The 15,270-nt window shown below is 40.6% G+C and overlaps 2 protein-coding genes across 3 annotated transcripts; both read right to left on the bottom strand.

The window, feature by feature from the left end:
* Positions 1–111: 111 nt before the first annotated feature.
* Positions 112–6,311, bottom strand: LOC144383023 (uncharacterized). Of its 2 annotated transcripts, none has more exons than XM_078099609.1 (6): positions 6,164–6,311; positions 3,925–4,230; positions 3,553–3,837; positions 3,158–3,259; positions 2,629–2,675; positions 112–408 (listed from the first exon to the last, which is right to left on the bottom strand). In XM_078099609.1, the coding sequence occupies exons 1-6, from the start codon at positions 6,222–6,224 to the stop codon at positions 277–279; spliced, it is 933 nt and encodes a 310-aa protein (XP_077955735.1). In that variant the 5' UTR covers positions 6,225–6,311; the 3' UTR covers positions 112–276. The 2 variants fall into 2 exon arrangements, with proteins under 2 accessions (XP_077955735.1, XP_077955736.1); XM_078099610.1 differs by having other exon boundaries at positions 2,629–2,672.
* A 1,582-nt stretch (positions 6,312–7,893) lies between these two features.
* Positions 7,894–12,968, bottom strand: LOC120815785 (uncharacterized). Its single transcript, XM_078099612.1, has 6 exons — positions 12,725–12,968; positions 11,083–11,391; positions 10,714–10,998; positions 9,800–9,901; positions 9,271–9,317; positions 7,894–8,720 (listed from the first exon to the last, which is right to left on the bottom strand). The coding sequence occupies exons 1-6, from the start codon at positions 12,783–12,785 to the stop codon at positions 8,592–8,594; spliced, it is 933 nt and encodes a 310-aa protein (XP_077955738.1). The 5' UTR covers positions 12,786–12,968; the 3' UTR covers positions 7,894–8,591.
* Between the last annotated feature and the right edge of the window lie 2,302 nt (positions 12,969–15,270).

Here is a 15,270-nt window from a genome sequence, read left to right as displayed (position 1 = left end):
ATGTTAAGGAAAAAAATGATCTGCTGTTGTTTTACATATTTCTCACAGTTGAAAAAGATTTTATTAATTTTGTCTAAAGAAGAAGAAATAAAAATATATATCAGAAGCATCCTGGGTTAGGGTAACATTTAATCATTTTAAGCTCACTCCAATGACACGTTTGTGTAGAGGAGAATCTTTCAGCATTAAAGCAGGTCACATCAACCAATACATAGAAAGAATCGGCCACACTGCAAACTTTGAGCAGAATTCCAGGATTTGGGAAAACATTCCTCTTTAATCGTTGGAGGACCTGTCAGGCTTCTTCACCGTAGCGTAGATGGTCTCCGGCTGAGTCGAGGAAGGGACAGGAAGTCCCACCAAGCTGTAGGTGGAGTTCTCATTCTGAGGTGGTGCTGGTGTTACTTCCTGCAGGATGAATCACACACGTGAGTAAAGGTTACTTGCCTCTTTTTAATGGCTCTATTTTCCACATGCGGAGTCTCCGCATCTCTCGATAACAGTTGCTGATTTAAATGCCCATTTCTCTTAAAAATGAATTTTCTAAAATCCTTAAAACTGCTACAAAACACATTTTCAGGCTCTTTTCACAAAGAGTTCAGATGAATCTCTCGGGGTAGAAAGCATATCACACTGGGAGAGTGGGAAACGTTTTTATCGATTCCTTGTATGTCTGACATGCAGGAAATTGACAATAAAGCTACTTTGACTTTGACTATTGACTTTGAGCATGAGCCATAAATAAAGCACTTAGAACTTTAACATCATGTAGAGTATGTTCCACTTTTACACTGTAAATTATACTTGTTCTGTGTCTCTGGACTTGTTCTCTGTGTAAAAGCAGGTTTTTAAAACAAGTAAAAAAAACATCGGCTCAGGAGGAAAGTGGCTAACTGGTGTGAACCAACACGTGGAAGCAAAGGGAGGGTCACGTGATCACGTAGTAGATGTCATGTGACTACAAACATGTGGCCTAATTTAAATCACATTGGTTCAGTAGAGTTTTGACATATTGCTGTTGGGCGAAGTGGGAAAATCTCGATAACGGACTAAGACACAAACATACAACACGTGCACAGCAGGAAGAAACACAGCTGAAGAGGACTAATGGACACATGTTTGGATCGATGGATCATCAGTGTGGGAGCGATTCATTTGCAGTCATTCTTTATTCTCAAATATTATTGTTTAATTCTTTAGGTTTGATGCAATGACATATTAAGATAGCTTTTTCTGTATTTGTAGTCAATTTAGTTTAATCATTAAGTACATTGCTTAACTGGTTAATTGGAGGACTAATTAATTGGGTAACACTGTGTGCACCCGGAGGTTATTTAAGGATATAGCCAGGTATAGAACCAGCAGGCACCTGTGTAAGACCATATTTGCCTCAATAAGATGTGTTTGCTGTCTTTATGAAGAATGTGTTGAACTGCTCCTTAAGTTAAGTTACTGATGATGTCATAGCTAATATTGCCAAAGACGATGATGATCCACTTCTACACGGCCATCATCGAGTCCATCCTCTGCTCCTCCATCACCGTCTGGTACGCTGCAGCCACAGCCAAGGACAAGGACAGGCTGCAGCGTGTTATCCGCTCTGCAGAGAGGGTGATCGGCTGAAATCTGCCGTCCCTGCAGGACTTGTTCGCTTCCAGGTCTCTGAAGCGAGCTAAAAAGATTGTGGCCGACCCCTCCCACCCCAGACAAAAACTGTTTGTGCCCCTTCCATCTGGCAGGAGGCTGAGGTCCATCAGGACTACGACCTCCCGCCACACCAACAGTTTCTTCCCGTCGGCAGTCGGGCTCATCAACAGAGAACCGGTCCCCCACTGCCTGACTATAACACTCCACCGGTCACTCCCCCTCATACTGCACATGTCACTTTAACTGTAATTCATCACTTTGTCGTCACTCGTCACTTTGTTACTTGTTCGTTAGTGCACTTTATGCTTAATATTTTTTTTTTACTTTTTTAATATTTTACATTTTTAACTTTATTCCCTTGTTTTATACTAACCCATAGCCTTATTCTACTAACCCATTGCATTAGCATTTCATTTTACTTCATTTTATTACTTGTGCACTGCTGTCTTGTCTGTCTACTGTCGCGCACTAACCGCCAAGACAAATTCCTTGTATGTTTGACATATTTTGGTAATAAATGTTTCCTGATTCCTGATTCCTGATTCGTCACTCAAGGTTAATCAGTCTGCGGAGCAACACAGTTTTTTGACCGCTGTGCCAAGTCGAGCACTGTATGTTTCTTGTAATTATTTGCTGAGTAAATCTTTTGAAACGGAGTTGCTGTCTATGAAGATTGATTATCCGTTAAGCTCACAGCCCAAACAGACTGTAACAGTAGTGGTAATAAGGACAGAGGGAAGATCGCCACTACAACCTGGGTGACACATAGTTTTGGGCAGGAAGTCAAGTTAATCCAGGTACAACCAGGCATGAAACTACTAAATTAAACATGAAGCAAACCCACACCGTGACACAAGTAGCAGTTGTGTGCACGTAGTAGCTAGCGGCACAAAGCCCACCTGGAAAACCTTAAAAGAACCTTTACACAAGGTTTTGTTTCTAAAAAAAATTTTTAATTTGTTAAAAAGACACATCGCTTACCTGAGGATCTTCATAAACTGTATTATTGACGATCTGTCTTGAATCTGCTGTTGTTGAAGAAAATAACCCATCACTTTAAAGATTTTAACTGTTATACTTTACATTACTTGAGCTGCAGATGAATTGACTCCATCTTTTGGGTGGTGTCTAATTTACTCCATCCTCAAACAGAAGCACATTTCGATGTGTTGGATTTGATATGTTGGGATGTTTGCGTCTCTTAGAGGTTGTTTCAAAACAGTAAATCATGACAATCCCAGTGTGATGAAAAGCACCTTGTGGTAATATATCACATGTATATTTTCCACACAAAAGTGTTTCCTTATCTGATGCAGTAAAAGACGTCCTGTGTTGTACAGATTGTTCAGCATTCTGAGGCAAAGCTTTGATTTGCAATATTGGATTGTTTAACCAAACAGGTGGGTACATAGTTATGGAGGACTTGGAAACACTGAGTTTCTATGTAGAGGAAACAAACAGGATTTAGCAAATGTTGTGATTATTTGTTGGAATGTTTACTTTGACTTACAGATTCTTCTCCTTCGACGATAATAAAGAAAGACGAATAGAACCACAATTACAACGGGAATGGGAATTATACCAATCATCCAGCGGGAGAGAAAGGGCGGAGCTGTAAAACAAAACAAGCACCAGATCAGAAGAGTCTTCCTGGTTTAAATGACGCAGCAGCTGAGAATGTGTCACATGTTCACAGCCTGATGTGCTTCTGACAGACTGCAGATTGGATTGTGAAAACATCTTTAACGTGATCTATAGTGAGAAATCATTTAATGTCTTCAATTAAAAACAGATCATTTAGTTTTACTGACCTTTACAGTCATTAATGGTTTACGCTAAAAGGTGTTTTAATGGGGGGCAGAGGGTGCATTATTATCATGTAGTAGTTTCCTCTTTCAGTCTTACCATTTGAGGAGCAAATATGTTCAGCAGTATCAATGTCCTGGGTCTTGTGAACCTGGTTGCTATGGTTACAGATGATGGTGCTGTTCAACAGGTAGACCTGGAGGGAAGCCCCAGAGGTTGTGACCTCTGATCGCTCTCCTCCCTCCTGACTGCAGACCCGGTCGACACATCTGAAAGTGCTGTTGATGTGAGAGTTGTGAGTCCTGCAGGTCACATGGAGGTCACATGACTCTGAGCTGTTGGAGTCCACTCGGTCCACGATCAGTTCAACTGGAGACACTGGTCCTGAGGGGGGTGGGGGGGGGGGGGTTACTGTGAAGAGTTCATGAAACATGGCGGCAGAATCTATCCGTGAAATGTTTACAGACTCACCTTGAACTGTGACCTTGTATTCAGCTAGTTGTTTGTCTCCTTTACTTGTTACTGCTGAAACTGTATAAACTCCGCTGTCGGCCTCTTGTAGATTCTTCAATGTCACAGAGAAGATTTTCTCAGGAAAGTCAAACCCTCCAGTGGAATTATGAAGGACATTTGGTTCCCCACTAGGTTCAAATCTTACTAAATGGACTGTTTTATTGAATTTCCAGTCAACAAATGAAAACTTCTCAGGAAGATCAGCATCAAACTTCAGGAGCAGATCACGTCCCTTCAGCACAAACACAGGAGTCACAATGATTCCTGTAAAAACAGTAGACACATGATACAATAAACATCACACACAATATATGATGAATCATCCACTGCTGAATGTTACTCCATCACTACACTTTATTTATTACACATTGAACCAGCGGTTCACCTTCAGCTCATCACTGCTTAACATGAAGTGACAGAAGTCTCTTAAAATGTCTCACGTCGTCTCTTCCTGAGGACACAGAGAAGCTTAACAGCAGAAACTAAACCCACTGAGAGCAAGTTGCTGCTCAAAGTTCTTCTTCTTGACGTGACAAAGTATTTCCATTCTGTCTCTTTGTCCTCTGTCCCTCCGTCTCACCACACTAATGTCCCCCAGCATCAGCTACACTGAACATGGATGACTTTAGAAAATAAGACTTCCACAGACTGAACACTGAAGGAGTCAAACTCTGAGTGGTGAGAATCTGTCTAAAAGCACCTTGAATGTTTCCTCTGTATCACACACGTCACACAAAAAGGACTTAACGAAAGTTTTTCCCTCGACAACAGAAGCTGAATGTGTCTTTTTACGTCGTTATGTGGATCCAGATCTTCACCTAAATATGGAAAATATTAAATAATCTTGTTGACTGGCTGAGAGCAATGATATTATTCTACTAAGATTGGCATAGTTCATTATTTTTCAAAGCTCTGATACTGTGAACTGAAACAACTTCCTTTTTCTGAGAGCTCAGTACAAGAAGGAACAACATGAATCCTGATTAACGGTTTTTCTTTTCGACATTAAGGGGGCGGAGCCAGTCACCATGGTATCTACACCTGATTGGTTACAAACCCCGTCTTTGGATTGGCTGGAGTGATGCATTCACACAACTATAGAAGCCCATTTCCGCACTAATGTAAGGGGATAGAAAGTCGAAATTATGAGATAAAACGTTGTCAAACAACAAACGCCCCCCTTCGGTAATCGTAGTGGAGCGTAGATGACAACCAGCGACAACCATCATTTACCATCATTACCGGCACATTAAGAGCAATGCGTCCAGCTCGCAGACCGGTCCGTCAGTCTGAATCTGAATATCTTGCCAACTTTACCGAACTATGAAGGAGCCTGCGCATATCTTACCTCATTAATTTGATTTTCCAAAAAGTCAATCCGTATTGAACGTTGGCAAGATATTCACAGATTTGGACTTGTCCGGTATTTTACACATACGGACCGGTCTGAGACTAAGAGCAGCTTTTTCTTCATTTAAAAGAAAAAGTTTAGAAGTAGTTTAGAATCGATAATCGGTTTAGAATCGAATCGTTGACCTCTGAATCGGAATCGAATCGAATCGTGAGGTGCCAAGAGATTCCCACCCCTAGTGAACATGAATGCATTTAGAAAATAAGACTTCCACAGACTGAACACTGAAGGAGTCAAACTCTGAGAGGAGTAAAGGTCAACATTTGTCTTGGAGGGAAAGATGCGTTCAGCCCGTTTCAACAAGTGGTGAGAAAGTGTCTAAAAGCACCTTGAATGTTTCCTCTGTATCACACACGGCTTCTATTGTAACGGTTTAATATTCATTGAAATAGGAAACAGAATTGTGGAAGAATATGAAATAAAAACAAAAAAGGACTTAAAGAAAGTTTTCCCACGACAACGGAAGCTGAATGTGTGTGTTTACGTCATTATGTGGATCCAGATCATCACCTAAATATGAAAAATATTAAATAATCGTGCTGACTGGCTGAGAGCAATGATATTATTCTACTAACACTCGCATAGTTCATTGTTTTTCAAAGCTCTCATACTAAGATGATTTCCTGCCTCTGAGAGCTCAGTACAAGAAGGAACAACACGAGTCGTAATTAACCAGAAAAAAACATAAAAAATACGTTACTTCCATTGCAGAAATGGTGCTACGGTTTAAAAGCTTTAACCTTGAAAACAATCCAAAACAAAATGTATATAAAATAAAGTGCTCACCTTGTGCTTCACATAATGTCAGCAGTGAAACGGCAAAGAGAAGCACGACACACGGCCTCATTCTACAGAGTGGAAGAGTGACGATGAAACCAGGAAGTTGAGAATTCTTCACTTCCCCTTGAAGCAGAGGGTTTCAAAAAGCCATATATGTCTCTATGTGCGTGACCAACACCTTTGACTCAAAGATCATGATACCTTCATCAGCTCAGCCCATCAGGTCACTGAGTTAATAATATAATATACCACAATATATAATAATAATAATAATAATAATAACATAATATATAATAATAATAATAACATAATGTAAGTGCTAACTGTCAATAACAGACCAAACCATCGATAGACTCAGTTGAGGCTTCGAAACAATAATATAAATATAATATTCGATCTGAAGTTTGTAGTTCTACATCACACAGGAGGAGTTTTGATCTTAATTGCAGTCAGTTGAGCTGACAAAGAGGAAGTGGGGGAGAGAAAAGTGTCTTATTGAAGATATGAACTCACTTCCTGTAACAGCTAATGTTACATTTGATCTGAGTTATTTGAAGCTCGAGATACTGTTGAGGAAATAAACTAAACGGCTACATATTATCGTCTCTACACTACTGCTAGAAATATCCAGTGAAGGTGCACAAATGGATGTAACTGGTGTTTTAACACTTCGTGCAGATACATCATCACGCCTCCTTCCAGGTGTCATATTCTCACTCATAGTTTCTCAACCACGTTCATATAAAGTCGATAATGTGAAGGCAACATCTATTGTTCGACTGGCAGTGATCAAACCATCTGTGATCAGAGTCCGATTCAAAGGCGTCCTGATGGTTAAAGGAAGAATGTGTACTGAACCAAACGTCCACTCACCCCGAGGCCCCTACTGAGGACCACATTTGACCCCTAACTAGAAAGACCATTGAAAGATACACCAGAAGTGAATAAAAAGGGAAGTTATGTTTTAGTCTTTGTATTAGTTTTGGTAATGCTAACAGCAAAAAAAAGAGGCAAGGAAAGAGGTTTCAACATTGTTAGGCTGCTATTGGCAACCTCATTTGGGTAATTAAAGATATGCAAAAGAGGCTGTGACATCCCCCACACATGATTGGAAGAACAAGATAAGACCCGTCCAGCAGTCCCGGCCAATCGGAGGATCGCCATTCAAACCAGATTGTGGAAGAGCAGGTTGGAGGGGGAGAAAGCAGGCCCAGGATTAAGAGTCAGAAATACTAATACCACCTGTTGCACTTAACATCATTTTGTTGTCTAGTCCCATTAGGTTCAGTGGTGCTGTGAGTATCATACCTTTGGTTATTAAATAATTAAGTTAGTGAGGATTTTTTTGTTTAACCTTTTGTTTTCTTAGATAGACAAGGATAATCTTCCTTTTGAGGATCTCTTTTTGTTGTAATCTGTTTTTGAGTTCCACAGCACCCATTGGCTCCATTCTTTTTGTAAGATCTGTTCAGGTCTGCCCAATTCAAAATACATATTACATTTGATTTATATCCGCGTTGGAAATACCGAAGATAATTTGGACTCCTGCCTGGAGCTCCTGAAGACGTCCCTGCAAACATGGACGCAAACCATTTAGGATTTAAAGTATTCATAAATTCAGCTTTGCAGATATTTCCTGTTGAAGGAAACACATTCAAAACGTGGACTCGAAGATGCATTTTGTCAAGGAAAACAATTATGTTAATATTGTTTCTTACAATAAAACTTCATCGGGATCAGGAATCAGGAAACATTTATTGCCATAATATGTCAGACATACAAGGAATTTTACTTGGTGACAATGGTCGACATAGTTCAACTTTAAAACAAACGCAGATAACCCATTGATTATACACAATGTCACTGTTTTCACATTGTAAATACAATAATTGCAAAGAATTATGTTTTTGGTGGATGTTATCTAAACAAATAAATACAATATGTATAAGGTATAAACAAGACCAACAATATGTAGCTAAGCAAATAACCTTAAAAAATGCACAGTACAATACTGCATATGGTCCTATTTAGAAAGATAAAAAAAAACATATTTGAATGTTTGTCTACTTGTACGGTATTAAGTCGTACATAAGTCCGTTCCCTTTGTTTTGGCTGGAAACTTGTTAAAGCTTCATACTTATCTTGTGTTTCATAACACATGTTCCTCTCCGGTGTACTGTGAGTTTTTACCAAAGAATCAATATGTGTCGTTGTTATATAAAAGACACCTGAAACACTGAATGATGACTAAATATGTTATGGGAAAACATTAATGCTTAGTAATATTTAATCATTTTAAGGTCTCTACAATGACACGTTTGTGGAGAGGAAAATCTTTCAGCATTAAAGCAGATCACATGAACTAATACATAGAAAGCGTCAATAACACTGAAAACTTCAGGCAGAATTCAGAGATTTGGGAAAACATTCCTCTTTAATCGTTGGAGGACCTGTCAGGCTTCTTTGCCATAGCGTAGATGCTCTCCGGCTGAGTCGATCCAGCAGGAAGTCCCACCAAGCTGTAGGTGGAGTTCTCATTCTGAGGTCGTGCTGATGTTACTTCCTGGAGGATGAATCACATACGTAAGAAAAGGTTGCTTGCTTCTTTTTAATGGTTATATCTTTTTTGGGAGTCATCTCCTTTTTCACAAAGAGCTCAGGCGAATCTAGGAATGTCTGAATAAAAGCAGCCTGATGACGGGTTCTGGAAGTAGGACTCAAACACAGACGTTGCAAACAAAAGGTACTTTTATTTAAGTTCGCATCACAATGCCTCGGGACAAAATGCAGACAAGGACTCCCCAACATACAAAACACCTTCTATGGACGGAAAGAGACACAGGATTAAATACACTGGCAAGGTGCAGGTGATTGGACACAGGTGGAAACAATCAGGGACACACTGGGGAGACACGACAGGAAGTGAAGCTAATATAGGTACAACGAAAGGCACGAAACTACAAGAATAAAACAGGAAACAAAGACACACACCGTGACACAAGCAGCAGATGTGTGCACGTAGCAGATAGCAGCACTAAGCCCACCTGGAAAACCTGGAAACAACCGTGACACAATTCTAAAAACATTTTTTATTTTGTTAAAAAGACACTTACCTGAAGATCTTCATAAACTGTATTATTGATGATCTGTCTTGAATCTGCTGTTGTTGAAGAAAAAAAAAACATCACTTTAAAGATTTTAACTGTTGTACATTTACATTACTTGAACTGCAGATAAATTGAGTCCATCTTTTGGGTGGTGTCTAATTTACTCCATCCTCAAAAAGAAGCACATTTTGATGTGTTGGATTTGATGTTGGGATGTTTGCGTCTCTTAGAGGTTGTTTCAAAACAGCAAATCATGACAATCCCAGTGTGATAAAAATCACCTTGTGGTAATATATCACATGTTTATTTTCCAGCCAATAGTATTTCCTTATCTGATGCAGTAAAAGACGTCCTGTGTTGTACACATTGTTCAGCATTCTGAGGCAAAGCTTTGATTTGTTATATTGGGCTGTTTAACCAAACAGGTGGGTACATAGTTATGGAGGACTTGGAAACATTGAGTTTCTATGTAGAGGAAACAAACAGGATTTTGCTGTTGTTGTGATTATTTGTTGGAATGTTTACTTTGACTTACAGATTATTCTCCTTCGACGATAATAAGGAAAGACGAAAAGAACCACAATTCCGACGACAATGAGAGTTATACCAATAATCCAGCCGGAGTGAAAGAGAGGAGCTGTAAAACAAAACAAGCACCAGATCAGAAGAGTCTTCCTGGTTTAAATGATGCAGCAGCTGAGAATGTGTCACATGTTCACAGCCTGATGTGCTTCTGACAAACTGCAGTTTGGATTCTGAAAACATCTTTAACGTGAATCTATAGTAAGAAATCATTTTATTTATTCAATTAAAACAGACAATCTTGTTTTACTGACCTTTACAGTCATTAATGGTTGACACTAAAATGTGTCTTTTTTGGGGGGGCAGAGGGTGCATTATTATCATGTACCGTATTTTCCGCAGTATAAGGCGTACCTAAAAGCCTTTAATTTTCTCAAAAAACGACAGTGCGTCTTATAATCCGGAGCGTTGGATATTTGTGTTTCTCTTTGTCTTTCACAAACTAGTTATTCCGCCCTTGACTGTTGAAAATGGTGTCTCCCTTGTTCCACCTTCTTGCGCGAGCTCTGACTGTGAGAACAGTCATTGGTCGATCGATCTCAATGTTTGTGAAACTAGTTTGTGAAAGACCCAGGGAAACAGAAATATCCGACGAAGCAAAATCCCGGACGTTTTTGGAATCCCTGCCGGACGCAATTTTTAGGTCTCAAAAAGAGGACATGTCCGGGAAAAGAGGACGTCTGGGCACCCTAGCATAATGCAAACCCAGGTAAACGCTTGACTGCAGTATGTCATGCGTTTTATTATCCGGTGCGCCCGATGTATGAAAAACGTTTTAAAATAGGTAATTCATTGAAGGTGCGCCTTTTGATCCGGTGCGCCATATAGTGCGGAAAATACGGTAGTAGTTTCCTCTTTCAGTCTTACCATTTGAGGAGCAAATATGTTCAGCAGTATCAATGTCCTGGGTCTTGTGAACCTGGTTGCTATGGTTACAGATGATGGTGCTGTTCAACAGGTAGACCTGGAGAGAAGCCCCAGAGGTCGTGACCTCTGATCGCTCTCCTCCCTCCTGACTGCAGACCCGGTCGACACATCTGAAAGTGCTGTTGATGTGAGAGTTGTGAGTCCTGCAGGTCACATGGAGGTCACATGACTCTGAGCTGTTGGAGTCCACTCGGTCCACGATCAGTTCAACTGGAGACACTGGTCCTGAGGGGTTGGGGTGGAGGGTTACTGTGAAGAGTTCATGAAACATGGCGGCAGAATCTATCCGTGAAATGTTTACAGACTCACCTTGAACTGTGACCTTGTATTCAGCTAGTTGTTTGTCTCCTGTAGGTGTTTCTGTTACTACTTCCGCAGCATAAACTCCACTGTCGGCCTCTTGTAGATTCTTCAATGTTACAGAGTTTTTCTCAGGAAACTCGAGCCTTCCAGTGAAATCTTCATGGACATTTTGTTTTCCACTAAGTAGAAATCTTACTAAAATGACTGTTTTATTGAATGTCCACTCAACAAATAAAATCCCCTCAGGAAGATCAGCATCAATCTTCAGGAGCAGATCACGTCCCTTCAGCACAAACACAGGAGTCACATTGATTCCTGTAAAAACAGTAGACACATGATACAATAAACATCACACACAATATGTGATGAATCATTCACTGCTGAATGTTACTCCATCACTACACTTTATTTATTACACATTGAACCAGCGGTTCACCTTCAGCTCATCACTGCTTAACATGAAGTGACAGAAGTCTCTTAAAATGTCTCACGTCGTCTCTTCCTGAGGACACAGAGAAGCTTAACAGCAGAAACTAAACCCACTGAGAGCAAGTTGCTGCTCAAAGTTCTTCTTCTTGACGTGACAAAGTATTTCCATTCTGTCTCTTTGTCTCTTTCCCTCCGTCTCACCACACTAATGTCCCCCAGCATCAGCTACACTGAACATGGATGCATTTAGAAAATAAGACTTCCACAGACTGAACACTGAAGGAGTCAAACTCTGAGAGGAGTAAAGGTCAACATTTGTCTTGGAGGGAAAGATGCGTTCAGCCCGTTTCAACAAGTGGTGAGAAAGTGTCTAAAAGCACCTTGAATGTTTCAACTGTATCACACACGGCTTCTATTGTAACGTTTTTTTATTTTTATTGAAATAAAATACGGAAATTACGGTCTTTAAGATCTTTAAATTAAAACTAAAAAGCACTAGAAAGTTTTCCCTCGACAACGGAAGCTGAACCTTTGAATGTGTGTGTTTCTGTCTGTATGTGGATCCAGATCCTCCCCTAAATATAAAAAATATTAAATAACCTCGTTGATTGGCTGAGAGCAATGATACGTTGACATAGTTCATTGTTTTTCAAAGCTCTCATACTGTGAACTGAGATGATTTCCTGCCTCTGAGACCTCAGTTCAAAAAGGAACAACACGAGACGTAATTAAACAGAAAGAAACACAGATCGAAAATATACGTTTTTAACCAACTTCTATGCAGAAATGGTGCTACGGTATAAAAGACCTAGAAAAACAATCCAAACAACAAATTTATATAAAATAAAACGAAAAAAATGACTTAAATAAAGTTTTCCCTCGACAACGAAAGCTGAATGTGTGTGTTTACGTCTGAATTTGGATCCAGATCTTTCCCAAAATGTGAAAAATATTAAAAAATCTTGTTGCCTGGCTGAGATCCATTATATTTTTATACTAATATTAGAATAGTTAATTTCAAAGCTCTGATACTGTGAACTGAGATGATTTCCTGCCTCTGAGAGCTCAGTACAGGAAGGAATAACAAGAATCCTGAAAGAAACACAGATCGAAAATACGTTTTTAACTCAACTTCTATTGCAGAAATGGTGCTACAGTATAAAAGCTTTGACATTGAAAAACAATCAACAACAAAATGTATATAAAATAAAGTCCTCACCTTGTGCTTCACATAATGTCAGCAGAGAAACGGCAAAGAGAAGCACGACACACGGCCTCATTCTGCAGAATGGAAGAGTGACGATGAAACCAGGAAGTTGAGAACGTGTCACTTCCCCTTGAAGCAAGAACCAGATGTTTGAATAAAGCCATATATGTCTCTATGTGGGTGACTTGTAACAACAATCACATCAAAATTTTTCACGTATTTACCTCCATTACTTTCCTCCTTGCTTTATCATCACACATTTTCATCAGAATATCATCAACACCTTTGATTCAAAGACCATGATACCTTCATCAGCTCAGCCCATCAGGTCACTGAGTTAATACTATAATATAGTTAATAATTACATTACATGTCATTTAGCTGACGCTTTTATCCAAAGCGACTTACAATAACTGCATTCATAAGGATACAAACTCAGAAGAGCAAATAAGCCAATTTACTATAGATAAGTGGCGTTACAAGTACAATTTAAGTGCTACAATTTGTTGTCTTTAGTCGAGGTGGAGTCTGAAGAGGTGTGTCTTTAGTTTGAGGCCGAAGATGTGAAGGCTCTCTGCAGTCCTGGTGTCTTCAGAGAACTCGTTCCACCATTTCGGAGCAAAGAGTTGTGATCTAGACAAGTGTTTTGCTCTCAGTGAGGGAGGGACGAGCAGTTTTGCAGATGCAGAGCGGAGAGTGCGGGTCGGGGTGTATATAATAATATAATATAACATAATATATAATAATAATAACCACTTAAGTGCTAACTGTCAATAACAGACCAAACCATCAATAGACTTGGTCGAGGCGTCAACACAATAATATAAATATAATATTCAATCTGAATTTTGTAGTTCTACATCACACAGGAGGAGTTTTGATCTTAATTGCAGTCAGTTGAGCTGACAAAGAGGAAGTGGGGGAGAGAAAAGTGTCTTATTGAAGGTATGAACTCAATTCCTGTAACAGTTAATGTTACATTTGATCTGAGTTATTTGAAGCTTGAGATACTGGTGAGGAAATAAACTAACACCAACATATTATCGTCTCTACACTACTGCTAGAAATATCCAGTGAAGGTGCACAAATGGATGTAAATGGTGTTTTAACACTTCATGCAGATACATCATCACGCCTCCTTCCAGGTGTCATATTCTCACTCATAGTTTCTCAACCACGTTCATATAAAGTTGATAATGTGAAGGCAACATCTATTGTTCTTATGATTACATTACATTACATTACATGTCATTTAGCTGACGCTTTTATCCAAAGCGACGTACAATAAGTGCATTCAACCATAGGGTACAAACTCAGGAGAACAAGAAACAAGAAAGTGCAATTTCCTCAAATAAGCCAATTTACAATTTGCTATAGATGAGTGACGTTACAAGTACAATTTAAGTGCTACAATTCGTTAGTCTTTAGTCGAGGTAGAGTCTGAAGAGGTGTGTCTTTAGTTTGCGGCGGAAGATGTGAAGGCTCTCTGCGGTCCTGGTGTCTTCAGAGAGCTCATTCCACCATTTCGGCGCAAGGACAGCGAAGAGTCGAGACCTAGTCGAGTGTTTTGCTCTCAGTGAGGGAGGGACGAGTAGTTTTGCAGATGCAGAGCGGAGAGTGCTGTAGGTTGGGATGTAGGGTTTGACCATGTCCTGGATGTAAGCTGGACCCAATCCATTCACAGCATGGTACGTGAGCACCAATGTTTTGAACTGGATGCGGGCGGCCACCGGTAGCCAGTGAAGAGAGCGGAGGAGTGGAGTAGTGTGGGAGAATGTTGAAGACCAGTCAAGCTGCTGCATTCTGAATGAGCTGCAGAGGTGGAATGGCGGTGGCAGGGAGACCAGCCAGGAGGGAGTTGCAGTAGTCCAGGCGGGAGATGACAAGAGCCTGAATCAGTACCTGCGCTGCCTTCTGAGTGAGAAGGGGACGTATTCTCCTGATGTTGTAGAGAGTGTATCTACAGGATCGCGTTGTCGCGGTGATGTTGTGAGTCAGGGAGAGTTGGCTGTCGAGTGTGACGCCGAGGTTCTTAGCGGTCGAAGTGGGCGTTAGTACGGAGTTCCCAAAGTTGACTGTCAGGTCCTGGGTAAGCGAATCTTTTCCGGGAAAGAGAAGTAGTTCAGTCTTGTCGGGGTTGATTTTCAGATGGTGGGCGGACATCCACTGAGAGATGTCAGTTAGACAGGCAGAGACCCGAGCCGCCACCTGGGTGTCCGAGTGAGGGAAGGAGAGAATTAGTTGGGTGTCATCGGCATAGCTGTGGTAAGAGAAGCCATGCGAGCGAATGACAGCGCCAAGAGAGTTTGTGTAAAGCGAAAACAGGAGGGGACCCAGCACGGAACCCTGAGGAAGTCCAGTAGTAAGAGGACAAGGTTCCGACACAGATCCTCGCCAGGTTACCCGGTAGGTGCGACCATCGAGGTAGGACGAGAGAAGGGAGAGAGCAGAGCCTGTGACACCAAGTTCCTGAAGGGAGGAAATAAGGATCTGGTGGTTGACCGTGTCAAATGCAGCAGAGAGGTCCAGAAGGATGAGGACAGAGGAGAGAGAGGCGG

The sequence above is a fragment of the Gasterosteus aculeatus genome, chromosome 3, assembly GCF_964276395.1.
Source record: "Gasterosteus aculeatus chromosome 3, fGasAcu3.hap1.1, whole genome shotgun sequence".
NCBI classification, from domain to species: Eukaryota; Metazoa; Chordata; class Actinopteri; order Perciformes; family Gasterosteidae; genus Gasterosteus; species Gasterosteus aculeatus.
This window is presented reverse-complemented; position numbering and strand designations above follow the sequence as displayed.

Bases quoted from the DNA above. Each gene is read 5' to 3' on its own strand.
- LOC120815785 (XM_078099612.1), bottom strand. From the start codon at position 12,785: ATGAGGCCGTGTGTCGTGCTTCTCTTTGCCGTTTCTCTGCTGACATTA. The intron at 10,999-11,082 runs GTGAGTCTGTAA...CCAACCCCTCAG, and splicing joins ATACAAGGTCACAGTTCAAG to GACCAGTGTCTCCAGTTGAA. The intron at 8,721-9,270 runs GTAAGTGTCTTT...TTCATCCTCCAG, and splicing joins CAGTTTATGAAGATCTTCAG to GAAGTAACATCAGCACGACC.
- LOC144383023 (XM_078099609.1), bottom strand. From the start codon at position 6,224: ATGAGGCCGTGTGTCGTGCTTCTCTTTGCCGTTTCACTGCTGACATTA. The intron at 4,231-6,163 runs GTGAGCACTTTA...CTGTTTTTACAG, and splicing joins GACATTATGTGAAGCACAAG to GAATCATTGTGACTCCTGTG. The intron at 409-2,628 runs GTAAGCGATGTG...TTCATCCTGCAG, and splicing joins CAGTTTATGAAGATCCTCAG to GAAGTAACACCAGCACCACC.